We start from the raw sequence: 18,594 nt of genomic DNA, 5'->3' as shown, positions 1-18,594 counted from the left end.
GTCTTAACCAATCATTGCACAGTATGATGCATCCAATTACAATTCAATATGGTGACACATATGAATATTACAACCCACACAGCGCTTCCCCAAAGGAGAAGGCAAGAGTCCCGTAAAAGGAGAACAAAATCTATATTGAATGTGACTCACACATACAGTACAACCCAGATCAATTTAGACATTGATGCTAGTGCTTGTTTTCAATGCTTCTGTCTCTCGCTCCTTCCTCTAAGTGATGAAATGATCAATGATAAAACAGAATTGTTTGTAGTTATTGTATGCTTATGGAGGTGCATTTTGGGTAGACCCTTTCGCAGATAGAAGCCCATTCTTCCTCACCGAATGCATGTCCAATGTCTCTCTCCCAAACATGTCTCAACGCATCATAGGATGAGGCACTTCTGTTCAATAAAATATAATATATGTCGGAGATTAAACCTCTCCGAACAGTAGGATTCGTAAATAGTTTTTCAACTTCAGTCATTTGAAAACGTAGTTTATCCACTTTCTTCTGACCCTCTATGAAGTGTCTAAGGTACTTTTAAAAATATTTGTTGGGTACGTCGAACTTTTTATCTGTTGGAACGATTTAAGAGTGTCCTGAGTAAATAAAGGCGTAAGGTCAGCAATACTCTTCGTCTTCCAGTCCAGAAGTCCAATACTCCTTATTTGGGGGGGAAAATCTGGATCAAGGGCAATTAGTGACCAGAGTGATATATGGTCTGGACTCTGCAAGTACCTCCTTGCATCTTTCCAAGCTATGAGTGTATTATGTACTGTAAAATTGTCAGATAAGGGCTGGATCTTTCCAAAGCGATTAATAAATGGTAGGGAAGCTAATGCTCTTGGATGAAACGCTATTGATTCCATCCCAACCCAAACTGAGTGGCGCCTTCCTAATTTGGTTCTAGGTTTCTTATTGTTCCAGATATATTTAGATACACAACCGGTCAAAAGTTTTAGAACACCTACTCATTCAAGGTTTTTCCTTTAATATTACTATTTTCTACACAGTAAATTTTGAAGTGTTAAAGTAACACTTAAAGAGTTAAATTTAACACTATTTCTGAGTGTATATGGTCCCACCCTGAAATAGTGTTAATTTGACTCTTTTCATAGTGTTAACATTTTAGAGTTAAATTAACTCTAAATAGAGTAAAAATTTAACACTCGCTTACACTGAATAGTGTTATTTTAATTTTACACTAAAGGTTAAATAACACTGGAGAGTGTAAATATTACCCTTGGAAGAGTTAATCATTTACTCTTCTAAAATAACAAATCAACTCTGATTGAGTTTGATTCCAGTCCAGTTTAACACTGCATGGAGTTGACACTCAAGGTTAAAATAACTCTGATAAGTGTTGATGTTACACACTATTGTGTTGATAATTGACTATCTTGCAGTGAAAAACAAGCTCAAATAGAGTCAAATTCTAACACCGTATAGTGTCACGGAAATAAATCTCAGCAGTATTCATTTTACACTTTTTTTGTGTCAAATTACACCAAATACTCCATTAAGTGAGTAAAAATCACAACTTACCACAAAATAATGCATTTCAAATTTTTATTAACAGCTCAACTATGTCAGGCTAAAATATATTAAGAATACAAATCCCTTTTTTAAAACATTGACCTTAGGTTTCCATAAAATGGCAATAGGGAACAACATACAAGGAGGAATCTGTCGTTCCATACTTCATTTGAACATCAAAAGGTTTAAAGTAACACAGTTCAGTAATGTTGATCACCTTTTGAACCCTGTCTGGATGCATCCTGACCTTAAAGGCATAGTAATGGTAATCAAAACACACTGTTTCCATCAGTTTTCCACAGAGCAATACACAGTCATCTTTCACAGCAATAATTTTGATTTTACAAAATACAGGCATCTCAAATGCTACCTCAGTACAGATAATGAAGTCACGGCGGTACTCTGTACCATGATGTTTGATCCACTTGGCAGAAAACACACTGGTAGACAATACAGACCCACATTTTAAAGCAATCTCGGGACCTTCTTTGAGCTCACTAAGTGTTACCATCTTCCCCGAACCTAAAGTTAATCTTTCCTTGCTAAAGGACTCTCGATACATTGCCATACAACTTTGGTGCTTTTTGGCTAATGTTTTTGTTACATTTTTAAAGCTTTTTAATTGCTTCTTAAAAAAATTATGTTTAGCTTCATAACGCATGCACCACATGTGCAGAACTGGGCCGATGTTTTTTTATATTACGAGGGTAATGAATCATGAAGTGATGCTTTGGTAAGAGATTGATTGCAGGAAACAACTGCTTGAAGAGCTGATGATGATCAATGATTAAATGTTTGAGGTAAATGGTCATGCCTTCTGTAAGGACTGGGGAAAATACAATGTTAACAATGTGTAGAAGCAAAAGTAGAAGATGCCAGTGCTGGTCATCTGACTGTATTAAATCACCAAATAGCAAAGGCATATTACGTAATAAGCACCAAGACTGTATAGCATTCAACCCCAAATCATTACTTCCATCAAACAACTTTACTCTAGGTGGACGGTTTCGCTGCTGATTGTATCCATAGTCAAAAGCATGTATTCTACCAGCCAGTTGTTCAGCATTTAGGAATAACATAATTACCAAGCTTTTGACGTCTTTAAAACGTGGAAACTCAGACAGTATGTTGCTTGACTGCTGGGGGTCGAGGATCATTTTGCGGCGATACACAAACGTCAGTTCCATTTTCTTCTTGATTGTGTCTGCATCAGCAGAATGTTTCATCAGTGAGATTGCTTTGTTGCACTCATCATCAGTCAGGGCAGTCTCTGGAACAAACTGGGATTCTCGTCTGACAGTCGGTCCTCCAGACATGTCTTCACCAGTTGATCCTTTGGCTGATTCTACACAACACGGGAAAATTTCAATCATGTCAAAAGTTTTAGTAGCCTGGCTAACTTTTTAAAGGAAGTACTCCACTGTAAAATATACTTTTTTGAGCTGTAAACTAAATGATATGAATGATATGTTTGATGCTAGGGAGTGTGGCAAGCTGGTTTAGCCAAGGCCAAATGGGAAGAAGGCCAAATTACAGGTGTTGGCCATCTGAGGGGCAGAGGACAGCAAAGGGGGGGTGGTTACATGATATATATGAATGTATATGGAGCGTGATAAAAAGGTGACCTTGAAATTGTGGCGTTAATGGCGACGCAAGGAAAAAATTGGGTGCACCTACATTTTGTGCTGGTGCACCTAAATAAAAGTTAGGCGCACAAGTGCAACCAAGACAAAAAGTTAGTGTGGAGCCCTGCATCAATGCTGGTGTTAATATTGACATTATTTCTTCACAATTTATGAAATCTGCAGTTTGTGGGTTGAAAAATGTATGAAAATGCCATCTACTGGTTTAAATCACCCTAAAGTTTGCAAGGCCAGTTTGCCAGGGGTTGCCTCGACCAGTCAGTGTCGAGGCAACCCCCCTTATGTCACAGTCCTTTGTAGGTCTCTGATGCATATTTTCTTTAAATTTGCTAAGAGGGAGGGAGCTAGCAGAATTGAAGGATGTAGTTACACATTATACTATATGTCTGAGAAATAGTGCAACAAATGCAATTATTGATCTAGCAACTGTTTTGTTCCATACATTTTCCAGTATTACCTCCGAATGATGATCGCCTGTCTTTGGCGGTGCCTCTCTGAATAGTTTTAATCCTCCAGGCCAAGTACCCAGTTCCACTCTCGCCATCATAATAATGCTCCTTGAAGGATGAAAGGATAACAAAAATGGATACTTCATTGAAAACAACATGGTCTGGTAGGATTCAAAAACTTCCAATAATATTTAACATTACAACTATTACTGTGTGCAACTCACATAGCCATTCTTAGAGAATGGGTCACTGAGGTACGGGAATAAGGTCACTATTCCTTTGGCATACATTTCTTTCACCTGTCTGGGTGGAGATGTACTGCAAAATTGAAGAAGAAAGGATTGTGCAGTCATATTCACTTAGATTCAGATTTAGATTTACAGATTGAGAACACAAGGACTATTAACAAATTACCCATTCATTTCTGTCATGTCAGCTGCCAGCATGTTCACCATTTTGCGTCTTGTTTCATCCGTCAAGGACTTGGTTCGGTTGTATTCATTTATTATACGTTCCCCACCGGTTTTGTTGGTAAGAGCTGATTCCACCAACTTAAAACAAAATGCATAACAATTCTGCATGTTATGTCCACTGCAAATAAACTGGAAATAAACTAATATGATGTCAGAGGATGTCCCGATCCAATCTCAAAGATTGCAAGTGCTACAAAATCCAATGAAAAAGCCAATAATGGTAAGAAACTCCCTCCAGACAGCGACAATAACTTGAATGTACTCGAAGTGTGCACTGTATTATCAATAAATAAATAAAAGTATCTGATCAGGACTCAATATCAGCAGATACTTTTTTAATCGGATAGGGCGCTTAAAAAAACTTGATCGGGACATCCCTAATCAGGACTTCAAAAATGTTTTGAAACCATGTAATTTACAATGTATATTAATGTAATTTTAATTCTCTGAGAACAGATTCAAGAACAGAATTTAAAATGTCAGAATTGTCTTACTTGCTTGGCTTCTGTATCCAGCCTCTGGCGTTTTCTGGAGGGGCTATCTGAAATAATGACTGTATCCTCAGAGTCCAAGGTATCAAGGGATGATGGTTGGGATTGCTCAGAAGAGGCCACCATGGAGACAGATTCTAACCATGATTTTTAGAAGAAAAAGAATTATATATAGTTCCCTCATAATCTAAGACACTTATTTAATAGACACCATGAACTTCATAAAACAAAGAAATAACGTATTCATTAATTAGTCTAATTAACTGAAACAAACCTGAGTCATATTTGATGGTTAGCACCCCAGTTGAGGGATCCTTTATAATATCCTCAAAAACATCATCATCCAATTCAGTCCCTGAACTGTCAACAATTTTCACACCTTCTGTTACAGCTGGGACACCAAACTTTGCAAATGCTAGAAAAACAGGGATAAAAGCTTGTGTAAACAAAAGTAAATCATTATTTATATAATAATTTCACTGTGTACACCTACCTTACCCTATAAAATAGGTTTTAAACAAACACTATTAAGTGATTAAAATGTTTTTTTTTGTAGCATCATAACTATACCTTAAGCAATGCATCCACAATTAAAGTGTAGTTACCAAGGGCAAAACAGAAGAAATTTAGACGTACAAAAATGGACCAGTTCCAAAAACCTGAGAACTTAACATGTCCCATCATTTTAGGAATATTCCAGTATATCAATTTTAAACAGCTAAATTCAGACAGTTATTACTAACATTGTCAAATTCTTACCTGCAATCAAAAAGTCTTTCAGATTTGGCTCAGTTATTCTGACAAATTTTTGGACATCTCCAAGTTTAGCTTTAAGCAGCATGCTCCCTGCAAATAGTATCAGTACAATTTCTCACAGTTAAAAGTTGATGGTCTTATTTTAGCAGTATTTCCTCAAATATAAGAAAAAATATTGTTTCAAGCCACCAAAGTGCTGAGAAATGATCAGCACTTTTGCAGAAATGGCCAGTTAAATTGAAGTTACTGTCAAACACATTAAAAAGGATAACGTCTGATTTTCATCCTTGTAACATTAATGTTACCGCCTTGCCCGCACAATTACTGCAATTGTTGGGTCTTGGTATATTATAGAGTGTGGTCTAGACCTACTCTGTCTGTAAAGTGTCTTGAGATAACTCTTGTTATGATTTGACAATATAAATAACATTGAATTGAATAATGTTAGCTAAACGTTACACCATAAGTGTGTGCTAAGATAGTGCTTAAGTATTTTAACAGTACTGCTGCTGCTTTGAAACCCGAAAGTCATTTTGTATAATATCCAGGAAAAAATAAAGGCACACCGCTAAGCAGTGTCCAAGGTTAATGTCTACCCGCCGTTAACATAATAAATCCATGCCACCCGCACATAGTTAGCCAGTCAAGCTAACGTAGCTAACTGTAGCTAGTTTAGCCAACTCCCCTTAGTCTTTGCTATGTTCCTGTAATATCTGAACGTTAACAAGAAGTACACAATCCCCCCTCCACGTTGTATTAACATAACTTACAATAAATCGGGCTGACATTGTCTAGTTTGAACGTTATGTTCGTCAGTTAATGTTAATTAACGTTAGCTTAATACTGCTGGCACATGGACTGGACAGAAGTCAGTCACAACATGTTAACGTTAGCCTTTTTAAAATTATACATTTTAAGACCTAAAACCAACTAGAGTGCACTGTTAGCAACGATATAAAGTAATTCTTAAATGCTGCTTCTGTTAAAATGACAAATAATGTGTGTATAGTCGCTTAGGAGAAACTTACCGCAGTCATTCCACATGAAGAAAATGGCGCCGTGAAAATGTGTGGTCCGTTTGAGACGAGTCGTAGGTGGGCGGAGCTTTCCAGAGTACGTCTGACACTGCGTCTTTTAACAACGTACTTTTTCACCAACACTGGGCGGTATCTTACTCCAACTGTTGTAGTAATAACTCTGTAAGAGTCAATGTACTTTGACACTGCATATTTAACACTATGGAATTTACTGTGTACATTGTAGAATAATAGTGAAGACATCAAAACTATGAAATAACACATATGGAATCATTTTGTAACCAAAAAAAGTGTTAAACAAATCAAAATATATTTTATATTTGAGGTTCTTCAAATAGCCACCCTTTGCCTTGATGACAGCTTTGCACACTCTTGGCATTCTCTCAACCAGCTTCACCTGGAATGCTTTTCCAACAGTCTTGAAGGAGTTCCCACATATGCTGAGCACTGGTTGGCTGCTTTTCCTTCACTCTGCGATCCGACTCATCCCAGACCATCTGAATTTGGTTGAGGTCGGGGGATTGTGGAGGCCAGGTCATCTGATGCAGCACTCCATCCCTCTCCTTCCTGGTCAAATAGCCCTTACGCAGCCTGGAGGTGTGTTGGGTGATTGTGCTGTTGAAAACAAGTAACAAGTTGGTAACAAGTTGTCACGGAGCGGCCTATTAGTACATCATGTAGCAGTGGCTATCGTAATAGAATAATTCAAAATATAGTTAGATCATTCACTATGCCTCCAAAGAAACCAGCTCAAGCTGCCGCCGGTAGTAAAAAAAAAACACAAGAAAAGAAGAAGGAAAAGATAATTGAGGACAAGACATTTGGTTTGAAGAACAAAAAGGGAGGAAAACAACAGAAATGTATCAAGAATGTCTCTCAGCAAGTCAAGCAAGTTCCTGGTAGTAAGGTTGGTGCAGAAGTGGTCAAGAACAAAAAGGGTGACAAGAAGAAAGAGTTAGATGAGCTGAACGAGCTTTTCAAGCCAGTGGTGGCTGCTCAGAAAGTCGCTAAAGGGGTGGACCCAAAGTCAGTTCTCTGTGCCTTCTTCAAGCAAGGCCAATGCACCAAGGGAGACAAGTGCAAGTTCTCCCACGATTTGACACTCGAGAGGAAGTGTGAGAAACGGAGCCTCTATGTTGACAAGAGAGATGACGAGCTTGAGAAAGATACCATGGATAATTGGGATGAGAAGAAGCTGGAGGAGATAGTGAACCAGAAGCACGGAGAAGCTGGAGGAGGTAGTGAACCAGAAGCACGGAGAAGCTGGAGGAGGTAGTGAACCAGAAGCACGGAGAAGCTGGAGGAGGTAGTGAACCAGAAGCACGGAGAAGCTGGAGGAGGTAGTGAACCAGAAGCACGGAGAAGCTGAAGGAGGTAGTGAACCAGAAGCACGGAGAAGCTGGTGGAGGTAGTGAACCAGAAGCACGGAGAAGCTGGAGGAGGTAGTGAACCAGAAGCACGGAGAAGCTGGTGGAGGTAGTGAACCAGAAGCACGGAGAAACTGGAGGAGGTAGTGAACCAGAAGCAAGGAGAAGCTGGTGGAGGTAGTGAACCAGAAGCACGGAGAAGCTGGAGGAGGTAGTGAACCAGAAGCAAGGAGAAGCTGGTGGAGGTAGTGAACCAGAAGCACGGAGAAGCTGGAGGAGGTAGTGAACCAGAAGCACGGAGAAGCTGGAGGAGGTAGTGAACCAGAAGCACGGAGAAGCTGGAGGAGGTAGTGAACCAGAAGCACGGAGAAGCTGAAAAGAAGAAAGCTCAAAGCTCAAAAACTCAAATTGTTTGCAAGCATTTCCTTGATGCCATTGAAAACAAAAAATCTGGTTGGTTTTGGGTATGTCCTAGTGGAGCTGACACTTGTATGTACCGCCATGCATTGCCTGCTGGGTTTGTGCTCAAGATAGACAAGAAAAAGGATGAAAAGGAAGATGAAATCTCAATGGAAGAGTTGATAGAGAATGAGCGATCTGCCCTCGGACCAAATGTCACCCGAATAACTCTGGAGACCTTGGCCTGGAAAAAGAGGAAAAGGCAAGAGAAAGTGGCCAAGGCAGAGCAAGACATGGAGAAAAAGAAGGCTGATTTCAATGCTGGCAGGTCCTTTGGGGTTAGCGGCCGTCAAGTATTTGAGTTCTGCCCTGATCTGGCTGATGATGACGATGAGGAAGCTGATGACATAAAATATGTTGAGGACGATGATGACGTTGAAGAGGTTGAAGATGTTCAGGAGTTCCAGGACATCGATCTAGCCAGGTTTGTTCGAAAGGAAGTTGACAACACCGGAATAACTGTTGCTGCAGTTGACAGATTCACAGCCAAATCGAAGCCAACAAAGGAAATGAATGATGACCAGCTGAACGGGGCTTGCGGAGGTGTGGAGGAGAACGGGCACGACGGGGAAGAGGAGACTCTCGATGACAAGGAAGCAGAGGCCGTGCCTGTGGACGAGAACCTTTTCACCGGCGAGGACCTGGATGATCTGGATGAAGAACTCAACACACTGGACCTGGATGACTGACAATGATGACTTCTAATAGAACAGTGCCTCATGGACTATGAAGAAGAGATGACTAAAACAGATTCACAATAAAACATCCTGATGCTCACATCTTGTTGCTGCTGCTGTTTCCTTTCCCTCTCAGTGGTCCTGATTGCTAAGAGAGTGAAAAGGATTTTAGAGGGGGTACATCTTGAACTGTATGATCTTGAATGTGGTTCATGTGAAATCACCCGTTCTCTCTGGCTGTCCTGAATCCTGTATATTGATTTTGGGTTCTATTGTATAAACATCCTCTTGACTTGTATTATTATACCATGACAGATTGTGCAACTCCTTTCGAGCATCAATTTGTAAGTCGCTCTGGATGAGAGCGTCTGCTAAATGACTTAAATGTAAATGCTAAATAAATCACAGACAGTGTCACCAGCAAAGCACCACCACACCATAACACCTCCTCCTCCATGCTTTACGGTGGGAAATACACATGCGGAGATCATCTATTCACCCACACCGCATCTCACAAAGACACAGCGGTTTGAACCAAAAATCTCAAATTTGGACTCTAGACCAAAGGACAAATTTCCACTGGTCTAATGTCCATTGCTCGTGTTTCTTGGCCCAAGCAAGTCTCTTCTTCTTATTGGTGTCCTTTAGTAGTGGTTTCTTTGCAGCAATTCGACCATGAAGGCTTGATTCACACAGTCTCCTCTGAACAGTTGATGTTGAGATGTGTCTGTTACTTGAACTCTGTGAAGCATTTATTTGGGTTGCAATTTCTGAGGCTGGTAACTCTAATGAACTTATCCTCTGCAGCAGAGGTAACTCTGGGTCTTCCATTCCTGTGGCGGTCTTCATGAGAGCCAGTTTCATCATAGCGCTTGATGGTTTTTGTGACTGCACTTGAAGAAACGTTCAAAGTTCTTGAAATGTTCCGTATTGACTGACCTTCATGTCTTAAAGTAATGATGGACTGTCGTTTCTCTTTGCTTATTTGAGATGTTCTTGCCATAATATGGACTTGGTCTTTTATCAAATAGGGCTGTCTTCTGTATACCCCCCTACCTTGTCACAACACAACTGATTGGCTCAAACGCATTAAGAAGGAAATAAAATATATTTTGATTTGTTTAACACTTTTTTGGTTACTACATGATTCCATATGTGTTATTTCATCGTTTTGATGTCTTCACTATTATTCTACAATGTAGAAAATAGTAAAAATAAAGAAAAAACCTTGAATGAGTAGGTGTTCTAAAACTTTTGACCGGTAGTGTATATTGGCATTCATTTTCTGAAAAAAGGACTGAGATAGATGGCAGGGGATATTTTGGAATAGATCATTTAGCCGAGGAAGGATATTCATCCTGACCACATTAATCCTGCCAAAAAGAGAGTTTGGTAAGGTAGACCAGTTAACCAGGTCCTGTTTCATCTTTGTGAGCAAAGGCATATCATTTCAAGTGAACAGGTCTGTAAGATTTGGAGTAACATATATGCCCAAGTATTTTAAGCCTGTTTCAGTCAATTGGAATGGAGATATCGTTTCTAAGTTGATTGTAGAGGGGATATTCAAAGGTAAAGCCATGGATTTATCCACGTTAATTTTTTACCCTGACAGGTTACCATATTCAGATATGTCCATTACTGCAGTGACAGAGGTCTCTGGTTTAGACATGTATAAAAGCACAACATCAGAAAATAATGAAATGCTATGCTCTTAGTCACCCATAGAGATGCCCCTGATGATATTACTAGACCTTATTGCCTTAGTGGTTCTATGACTAACGAGAACAGAGCAAGAGACAAAGAACAGCCTTGACGACAGACCCTACTGATAGGAAATCTTTCTGATAATTTACCAGTTGTGTTAACTGTCGCTGATGGGACAGAATAAAGTAATTTTACTAAAGTAATAAAGTGGTCACCCAGATGAACTTTTTCTAATACAGCAAACAAGAATTTCCACTCAACTCTATCGAATACCTTTTTCCGCATCGAGAGAGACAATGAGTGCAGGTGTAACAGTTGTTAAAGTACTTTGTGAATTTCACCATGTTCATATATTAATATAGCATGTTGATTTGTTATTATGCATTCCTGCATCCGGGGAATAGGAGAGCGTGTACTTGCGTTTTGCCCTGCGTGCTCAAATAATGTTGATGCACTATGAGAGGTAGGCACGCTTTTTCTGTCGTCTTTAGAAAAGTTAGATTCCTTCAAGCACAAAGTCATACACACAGTGTTTTGTTCATGAATAATGTTGTATATTTAGAGTTGACTCATAAGTGGATGCTATTGTAATTTTTAGGATGATATTAACATTCTGAATTCAACATGTGGTTACTAGCTAGCTAAGGTATTGTATGTGTGAACGATGGCTAGCTCCTCCTTTGTATTGTGCATCTGTTGTAGAGAGAGGCAACGATTGGCTGAACATATTTGTGCTCTACAAATGTTTTGTCTTTTCTTTTGGATGCAGGAGAGAGAACTCTGATTCATTAAAACAGCCTGATCTCCGAAGTCCACGTCTATAGTCCCAATCAAGCACACACAACGCAGAGATACAGCCGTGCAGTACAGTGCCGGTTACACAGGGTCTTTAATTCTGCCAAGGTGGTTTATGATATTCAAAGCACGTCTCACATTGTCCGTTCCAAATCTGGATTTGACAAAGCCAGTCCGTTCATGTTTAATGAATGTTAACCCATTTGAATATGATATGGTTTTTGTGCATCTCTGAGTGATGTTCTATCAATTCCCTGGGTAATTTAATGTTTTCATGTGTATCTGAGTTATTTGCGTTCAAGCAGGCAGAAATCCGGCGGGTTTGACATAACACCGTGATAAAATCGCTCTCCCTACAGTCACTAATAAGAATACAACTTTTAGATCGCGAAAACGTCTATCATACACGTCAGATTTCAATACTGGAAGATGTCATCTCTCGAATTATCCATTTATCATATTTGTTTGCGATATTCCTACCTCGAGAAATGTGTAATTTAACAGGTCTTGCACATTTTTCCTATTTGTCTGCCTCTTTAGTCCAGGGTGCATTGCATGGTGCCATTGCCAGATATATTATAGAAAGGAGATAGGAATCCAATTAATTAAGGAACGTAAAACGCCCCACCCAGCAGAATATCGACCAATCGTGTTCACGTTCATGCTGCATCACGTGTTTGCTAAACTATTCGTCACGCAATCCCTTCTCAACGTCGGTGAATATGTCGAGAAACGTGCCTATTTTCCTCGAAAGTACGTAATGTCACGATTCCAAACCTATACGATATTACAGATAGCAAGTTGATTATCTCACATCTCGGAAAATAATTGTAATGTTGTACTTCTTGTTGACGACATTTGTGCTAGTGTTGGGTTTTGAGCTAGCGCCCAATAGACTCCCATTCACTCCTTGAAGTAGAGCGCTCCTTGTCCCAGAATCAGCCAGAATGCACCGCGTGGCCCATTGCCATAGAATGGGCAACGTTTCCCATCTCCTCAAAAGGATATCTGCCGTTGCGAATATTAGACTCCACTCTGTGAGGCACATCGATCTGCAGGTTGAACATGGTGAGATTGTAGACTCCTAAATTGATAGTGCAGTTTGTTTAGGTGATTTTACAGCTAACTAGCTACGTTACATGCAGATATTGTCTTTGGTGTTATTGTGTGTAGCTACGTTTGCTAGCTACCTACCTAGCTAGCCATCCAGCCCATAGAGAGAGCATTGCATTATGGATTTTGTAGTCGGCTTGAGCCGCAACAGATTTCCACAAAGATTTTCCATGTTGCTAACAACCTTATAACGCCAAAATGAAACATTTGTTCACAAAAAATTTGTCTCACATATTAGTGTTATTTATCACTGTAAATTAAAGATACGAGTGGTTTTGGGTGGATTTTTCCATTAATTGTCTCAAGGCTTAAAAATCCTTATTTAACCTGTCTCCTCCCCTTCATCTACACTGATTGAAGTGGATTTAACAAGTGACATCAATAAGGGATCATAGCTTTCACCTGGATTCACCCAGTCAGTCTATGTCATGGAAAGAGCAGGTGTTCCTAATGTTTTGTACACTGTATATCTATACATGTATATATGTTTCTCTCTTTCACGCTCTCTCACATACACATACAGTGGGCCTAAACACATATACACACTCTTACTGAAAACCATAAATAACTGGCCAGACATACTTGAGACTGAGTTTGTTTATAAGTCTCTGATTCCACTGACAGCCTGACAGGTGAATTCTCCTATGGTGGTGAAATGCCAACATGACTTAGGGAGATGTATGTGCATACATTACAGGACCTGCCACTAACGCTAACCCATGCATAAGCATAGAGCTGTCATAAATAAAGCAGAAGAAATAACTGACAACTCTGTTTTCTGTCAGTCTGATGATAAAGACCCTGTAACAGCCAGTACGCCAGGAGAAGGAGATAGCCTTGCCTTGGCATTTAGAGATGATGGGCTCTGCTCCAAATAGGAACTAAGGAACACTTGTCTTTGAACAAGCTGAAAAACCCAGTCTTAAACTCAATTGCCCCTGAGTGGATAGATAATTGTTATTGTATCTAATTAGTCGCTCTGGATAAGATCGTCTGCTAAATGAAGTAAATGTAAATGTAGAACTTGGCTAAGCGGTTTTCCTGCTCTTTACCTGAGCAGTGCAATGGCCTTCTGTCACAGACAGCGATGCATTATTTGATTTATAATAAGCATTCTTAATAGGAACTGGCTAATTGAGACAGCCTTTATTTATTGATGGAAAAAGGCTATGAGTATGTTCATGAGGTCATACACAGAGAAAGTTTTACAGAAGGTTATTTACTTACTAATAGGCTTTAGCAGTGCTACAGTGTACCACTGACCATGAAACATGACATCTAACTTACCAGTATATTGTAAACACTCTGCAGTCTGTGTACATTCCATATCTAAGTGTAAAACTGCGAGACGTGTAAATCCACTAAGTGAGCCACATTGAAGATAAACATCTTTCATGTTTGGCAGCATGAGTGAAGGAGGCTTTGTTTGCGAAATAGGAAGCCGATTCTAGATTTAACTTTGGATGGAGATGCTTAATGTGAGTCTGGAAGGAGAGTTTACAGTCTAACCAGACACCTAGGTATTTGTAGTTGTCCACATACTCTAGGTCAGACCCGCCGAGAGTAGTGATTCTAGTCGGGTGGGCGGGTGCAAGCAGCGTTCGGTTGAAGAGCATGCATTTAGTTTTACTAGTGTTTAAGAGCAGTTGGAGGCTATGGAAGGAGTGTTGTATGGCATTAAAGCTCGTTTGGAGGTTTGTTAACACAGTGTCCAATGAAGGGCCAGATGTATACAAAATGGTGTTGTCCGCATAGAGGTGGATCCGAGCGTCACCAGCAGCAAGAGCGACATCATTGATATACACAGAGAATAGAGTTGGCCCGAGAATTGAACCCTGTGGCACCCCCATAGAGACTGCCAGAGGTCCAGACAACAGGCCCTCCGATTTGACACATTGAACTCTATCTGAGAAGTAGTTGGTGAACCAGGCGAGACAGTCATTTGAGAAACCAAGGCTATTTAGTCTGCCAATAAGAATGCGGTGGTTGACAGAGTCGAAAGCCTTGGCCAGGTCGATGAAGACGGCTGCGCAGTATTGTCTTTTATCGATCGTGGTTATAATATCGTTTAGGACCTTGAGCGTGGCTGAGGTGCACCCATGACCAGCTCGGAAACCGGATTGCATAGCGGAGAAGGTACGGTGGGATTCGAAATGGTCGGTGATCTGTTTGTTAACTTGGCTTTCAAAAACTTTCGAAAGGCAGGGCAGGATGGATATAGGTCTGTAACAGTTTGGATCTAGAGTGTCACCCCCTTTGAAGAGGGGGATGACCGCGGCAGCTTTCCAATCTCTGGGGATCTCAGACGTTACGAAAGAGAGGTTGAACAGGCTAGTAATAGGGGTTGCAACAATTTTGGCAGCTAATTTTAGAAAGAAAAAGTCCAGATTGTCTAGCCCAGCTGATTTGTAGGGGTCCAGATTTTTCAGCTCTTTCAGAACATCAGCTGTCTGAATTTGCATGAAGGAGAAGCGGGGGGGGCATGGGCAAGTTGCAGCGGAGGGTGCAGAGCTGGTGGCCGGGGTAGTGGTAGCCAGGTGGAAAGCATGGCCAGCCGTAGCAAAATGCTTGTTGAAATTCTCGATTATTGATTGTTATTCTCGATTATTTATCGGTGGTGACAGTGTTTCCTAGCCTCAGTGCAGTGGGCAGTTGGTAGGAGGTGCTCTTATTCTCCATGGACTTTACATTGTCCCAAAACATTTTGGAGTTAGTGCTACAGGATGCAAATTTAGGTTGTACCTGGTAGGTTCGTTGATAATTTGTGTGAGATTGAGGGCATCTAGTTTAGATTGTAGGTTGGCCGGGGTGTTAAGCATATCCCAGTTTAGGTCACCAAGCAGTACGAACTCTGAGCATAGATGGGGGGCAATCAGTTCACATATGGTGTCCAGGGCACAGCTCGGGGCTGAGGGGGGTCTGTAGCAAGCGGCAACAGTGAGAGACTTACAGTGGGGGAAAAAAGTATTTAGTCAGCCACCAATTGTGCAAGTTCTCCCACTTAAAAAGATGAGAGAGGCCTGTAATTTTCATCATAGGTACACGTCAACTATGACAGACAAAATGAGATTTTTTTTCTCTCCAGAAAATCACATTGTAGGATTTTTAATGAATTTATTTGCAAATTATGGTGGAAAATAAGTATTTGGTCAATAACTAAAGTTTCTCAATACTTTGTTATATACCCTTTGTTGGCAATGACACAGGTCAAACGTTTTCTGTAAGTCTTCACAAGGTTTTCACACACTGTTGCTGGTATTTTGGCCCATTCCTCCATGCATATCTCCTCTAGAGCAGTGATGTTTTGGGGCTGTCGCTGTGCAACACAGACTTTCAACTCCCTCCAAAGATTTTCTATGGGGTTGAGATCTGGAGACTGGCTAGGCCACTCCAGGACCTTGAAATGCTTCTTACGAAGCCACTCCTTCGTTGCCCGGGCGGTGTGTTTGGGATCATTGTCATGCTGAAAGACCCAGCCACGTTTCATCTTCAATGCCCTTGCTGATGGAAGGAGGTTTTCACTCAAAATCTCACGATACATGGCCCCATTCATTCTTTCCTTTACACGGATCAGTCGTCCTGGTCCCTTTGCAGAAAAACAGACCCAAAGCATGATGTTTCCACCCCCATGCTTCACAGTAGGTATGGTGTTCTTTGGATGCAACTCAGCATTCTTTGTCCTCCAAACACAACGAGTTTAGTTTTTAACAAAACGTTCTATTTTGGTTTCATCTGACCATATGACATTCTCCCAATCCTCTTCTGGATCATCCAAATGCACTCTAGCAAACTTCAGACGGGCCTGGACATGTACTGGCTTAAGCAGGGGGACACGTCTGGCACTGCAGGATTTGAGTCCCTGGCGGCGTAGTGTGTTACTGATGGTAGGCTTTGTTACTTTGGTCCCAGCTCTCTGCAGGTCATTCACTAGGTCCCTCCGTGTGGTTCTGGGATTTTTGCTCACCGTTCTTGTGATCATTTTGACCCCACGGGGTGAGATCTTGCGTGGAGCCCCAGATCGAGGGAAATTATCAGTGGTCTTGTATGTCTTCCATTTCCTAATAATTGCTCCCACAGTTGATTTCTTCAAACCAAGCTGCTTACCTATTGCAGATTCAGTCTTCCCCAGCCTGGTGCAGGTCTACATTTTTGTTTCTGGTGTCCTTTGACAGCTCTTTGGTCTTGGCCATAGTGGAGTTTGGAGTGTGACTGTTTGAGGTTGTGGACAGGTGTCTTTTATACTGATAACAAGTTCAAACAGGTGCCATTAATACAGGTAACGAGTGGAGGACAGAGGAGCCTCTTAAAGAAGAAGTTACAGGTCTGTGAGAGCCAGAAATCTTGCTTGTTTGTAGGTGACCAAATACTTATTTTCCACCATAATTTGCAAATAAATTCATTAAAAATCCTACAATGTGCTAGACGTGTCCCCCTGCTTAAGCCAGTACATGTCCAGGCCCGTCTGAAGTTTGCTAGAGTGCATTTGGATGATCCAGAAGAGGATTGGGAGAATGTCATATGCTCAGATGAAACCAAAATAGAACTTTTTGGTAAAAACTCAACTCGTTGTGTTTGGAGGACAAAGAATGCTGAGTTGCATCCAAAGAACACCATACCTACTGTGAAGCATGGGGGTGGAAACATCCTGCTTTGGGGGCTGTTTTTTCTGCAAAGGGACCAGGACGACTGATCCGTGTAAAGGAAAGAATGAATGGGGCCATGTATCGTCCAGATTTTGAGTGAAAACCTCCTTCCATCAGCAAGGGCATTGAAGATGAAACGTGGCTGGGTCTTTCAGCATGACAATGATCCCGAACACCGCCCGGGCAACGAAGGAGTGGCTTCGTAAGAAGCATTTCAAGGTCCTGGAGTGGCCTAGCCAGTCTCCAGATCTCAACCCCATAGAAAATCTTTGGAGGGAGTTGAAAGTCCGTGTTGCCAGCGACAGCCCCAAAACATCACTGCTCTAGAGGAGATCTGCATGGAGGAATGGGCCAAAATACCAGCAACAGTGTGTGAAAACCTTGTGAAGACTTACAGAAAACGTTTGACCTGTGTCATTGCCAACAAAGGGTATATAACAAAGTATTGAGAAACTTTTGTTATTGACCAAATACTTATTTTCCACCATAATTTGCAAATAAATTCATTAAAAATCCTACAATGTGATTTTCTGGATTTTGTTTTCTCATTTTGTCTGTCATAGTTGATGTGTACCTATGATGAAAATTACAGGCCTCTCATCTTTTAAGTGGGAGAACTTGCACAATTGGTGGCTATTCAAATACTTTTTCCCCCACTGTATTTCTGGAAAGGTGGATTTTTAGAAGTAGAAGCTCAAACTGTTTGGGCACAGACCTGGATAGTATGATAGTGCTCTGCAGGCTATCTCTACAGTAGATTGCAGGATTCAGACACTGCTAGAACATCAGGGTTGGCGGAGTGTGCTAACGCAGTGAATAACTCAAACTTAGGGGAGGAGGCTTCTGATGTTAACATGCAAGAAACCAAGGCCTTTACGGTTACAGAAGTCAACAAATGATAGCGCCTGGGGAGCAGGAGAGTGATCCTGGGGGCTACAGGGCCTGGGTTAACCTCTACATCACCAGAGGAACAGAGGAGGAGTAGAATAAGGATACGGCTAAAGGCTTTAAGTACTGGTCTTCTAGTGTGTTGGGTACAGAGAAAAAAAGGGGCAGATTTCTGGCGTTGTAGAATAGATTCAGGGCATTATGTACAGACAAGGATATGGAAGGATATGAGTACAGTGGAGTTAAACCTAAGCGTTGGGTAACGATGAAAGAGAGCATCACTGGAGGCACCGATTGAGTCGGTCTCTGCGTGTATGGGGGGTGGGACTAAGAAGCTATCTAAGGCAGGTTGAGCTGGGCTGGGGGCTCTACAGTGAAATAGTACAATAAGAAATAACCGAAACAGCAATAAGCAAGGCATATTGACATGGAGAGAGGCATAAAGCAATCACAGGTGTTATTTGAGAGAGCTAAGACAACAGCTGGTAATGGCGAAAAAAGATTGGGCTGATGAGACAAGGTTCATAAAGAAAGAACAAGAGGGTCTATGGAGACATGACTG

At 41.0% G+C, this 18,594-nt stretch overlaps 2 protein-coding genes across 8 annotated transcripts; one reads left to right on the top strand and one right to left on the bottom strand.

Annotated features, from left to right (window-relative positions):
- Window positions 1–1,556: 1,556 nt before the first annotated feature.
- LOC123491654 lies at window positions 1,557–6,597 on the bottom strand. Of its 7 annotated transcripts, none has more exons than XM_045223240.1 (8): window positions 6,378–6,584; window positions 5,353–5,439; window positions 4,868–5,008; window positions 4,597–4,730; window positions 4,044–4,180; window positions 3,854–3,947; window positions 3,638–3,737; window positions 1,557–2,882 (listed from the first exon to the last, which is right to left on the bottom strand). In XM_045223240.1, exons 1-8 carry the CDS (start codon window positions 6,391–6,393, stop codon window positions 2,188–2,190), a joined length of 1,404 nt encoding a protein of 467 aa, XP_045079175.1. In that variant the 5' UTR covers window positions 6,394–6,584; the 3' UTR covers window positions 1,557–2,187. The 7 variants fall into 7 exon arrangements, with proteins under 7 accessions (XP_045079175.1, XP_045079177.1, XP_045079181.1 ...); XM_045223242.1 differs by having other exon boundaries at window positions 4,973–5,008; window positions 6,378–6,583; XM_045223246.1 differs by lacking the exon at window positions 3,854–3,947 and having other exon boundaries at window positions 6,378–6,597.
- A 510-nt stretch (window positions 6,598–7,107) lies between these two features.
- On the top strand, window positions 7,108–8,991 carry LOC123491653 (zinc finger CCCH domain-containing protein 15-like). Its single transcript, XM_045223239.1, has 2 exons — window positions 7,108–7,590; window positions 8,101–8,991. The coding sequence occupies exons 1-2, from the start codon at window positions 7,117–7,119 to the stop codon at window positions 8,899–8,901; spliced, it is 1,275 nt and encodes a 424-aa protein (XP_045079174.1). The 5' UTR covers window positions 7,108–7,116; the 3' UTR covers window positions 8,902–8,991.
- The last annotated feature ends 9,603 nt before the right edge of the window (window positions 8,992–18,594 follow it).

Source organism: Coregonus clupeaformis, chromosome 10 (assembly GCF_020615455.1).
Source record: "Coregonus clupeaformis isolate EN_2021a chromosome 10, ASM2061545v1, whole genome shotgun sequence".
NCBI classification, from domain to species: Eukaryota; Metazoa; Chordata; class Actinopteri; order Salmoniformes; family Salmonidae; genus Coregonus; species Coregonus clupeaformis.
Note: the sequence above shows the minus strand (reverse complement) of the source record. Positions and strands in the feature narration are given on the sequence as shown.

Bases quoted from the DNA above. Each gene is read 5' to 3' on its own strand.
- LOC123491654 (XM_045223240.1), bottom strand. The intron at 4,181-4,596 runs GTAAGACAATTC...TTTTGTTTTAAG, and splicing joins TGGATACAGAAGCCAAGCAA to TTGGTGGAATCAGCTCTTAC. The intron at 2,883-3,637 runs GTAATACTGGAA...CGTGTTGTGTAG, and splicing joins CAGGCGATCATCATTCGGAG to AATCAGCCAAAGGATCAACT.
- LOC123491653 (XM_045223239.1), top strand. From the start codon at position 7,117: ATGCCTCCAAAGAAACCAGCTCAAGCTGCCGCCGGTAGTAAAAAAAAA. The intron at 7,591-8,100 runs ATAGTGAACCAG...AAGCTGGAGGAG, and splicing joins ATGAGAAGAAGCTGGAGGAG to GTAGTGAACCAGAAGCACGG.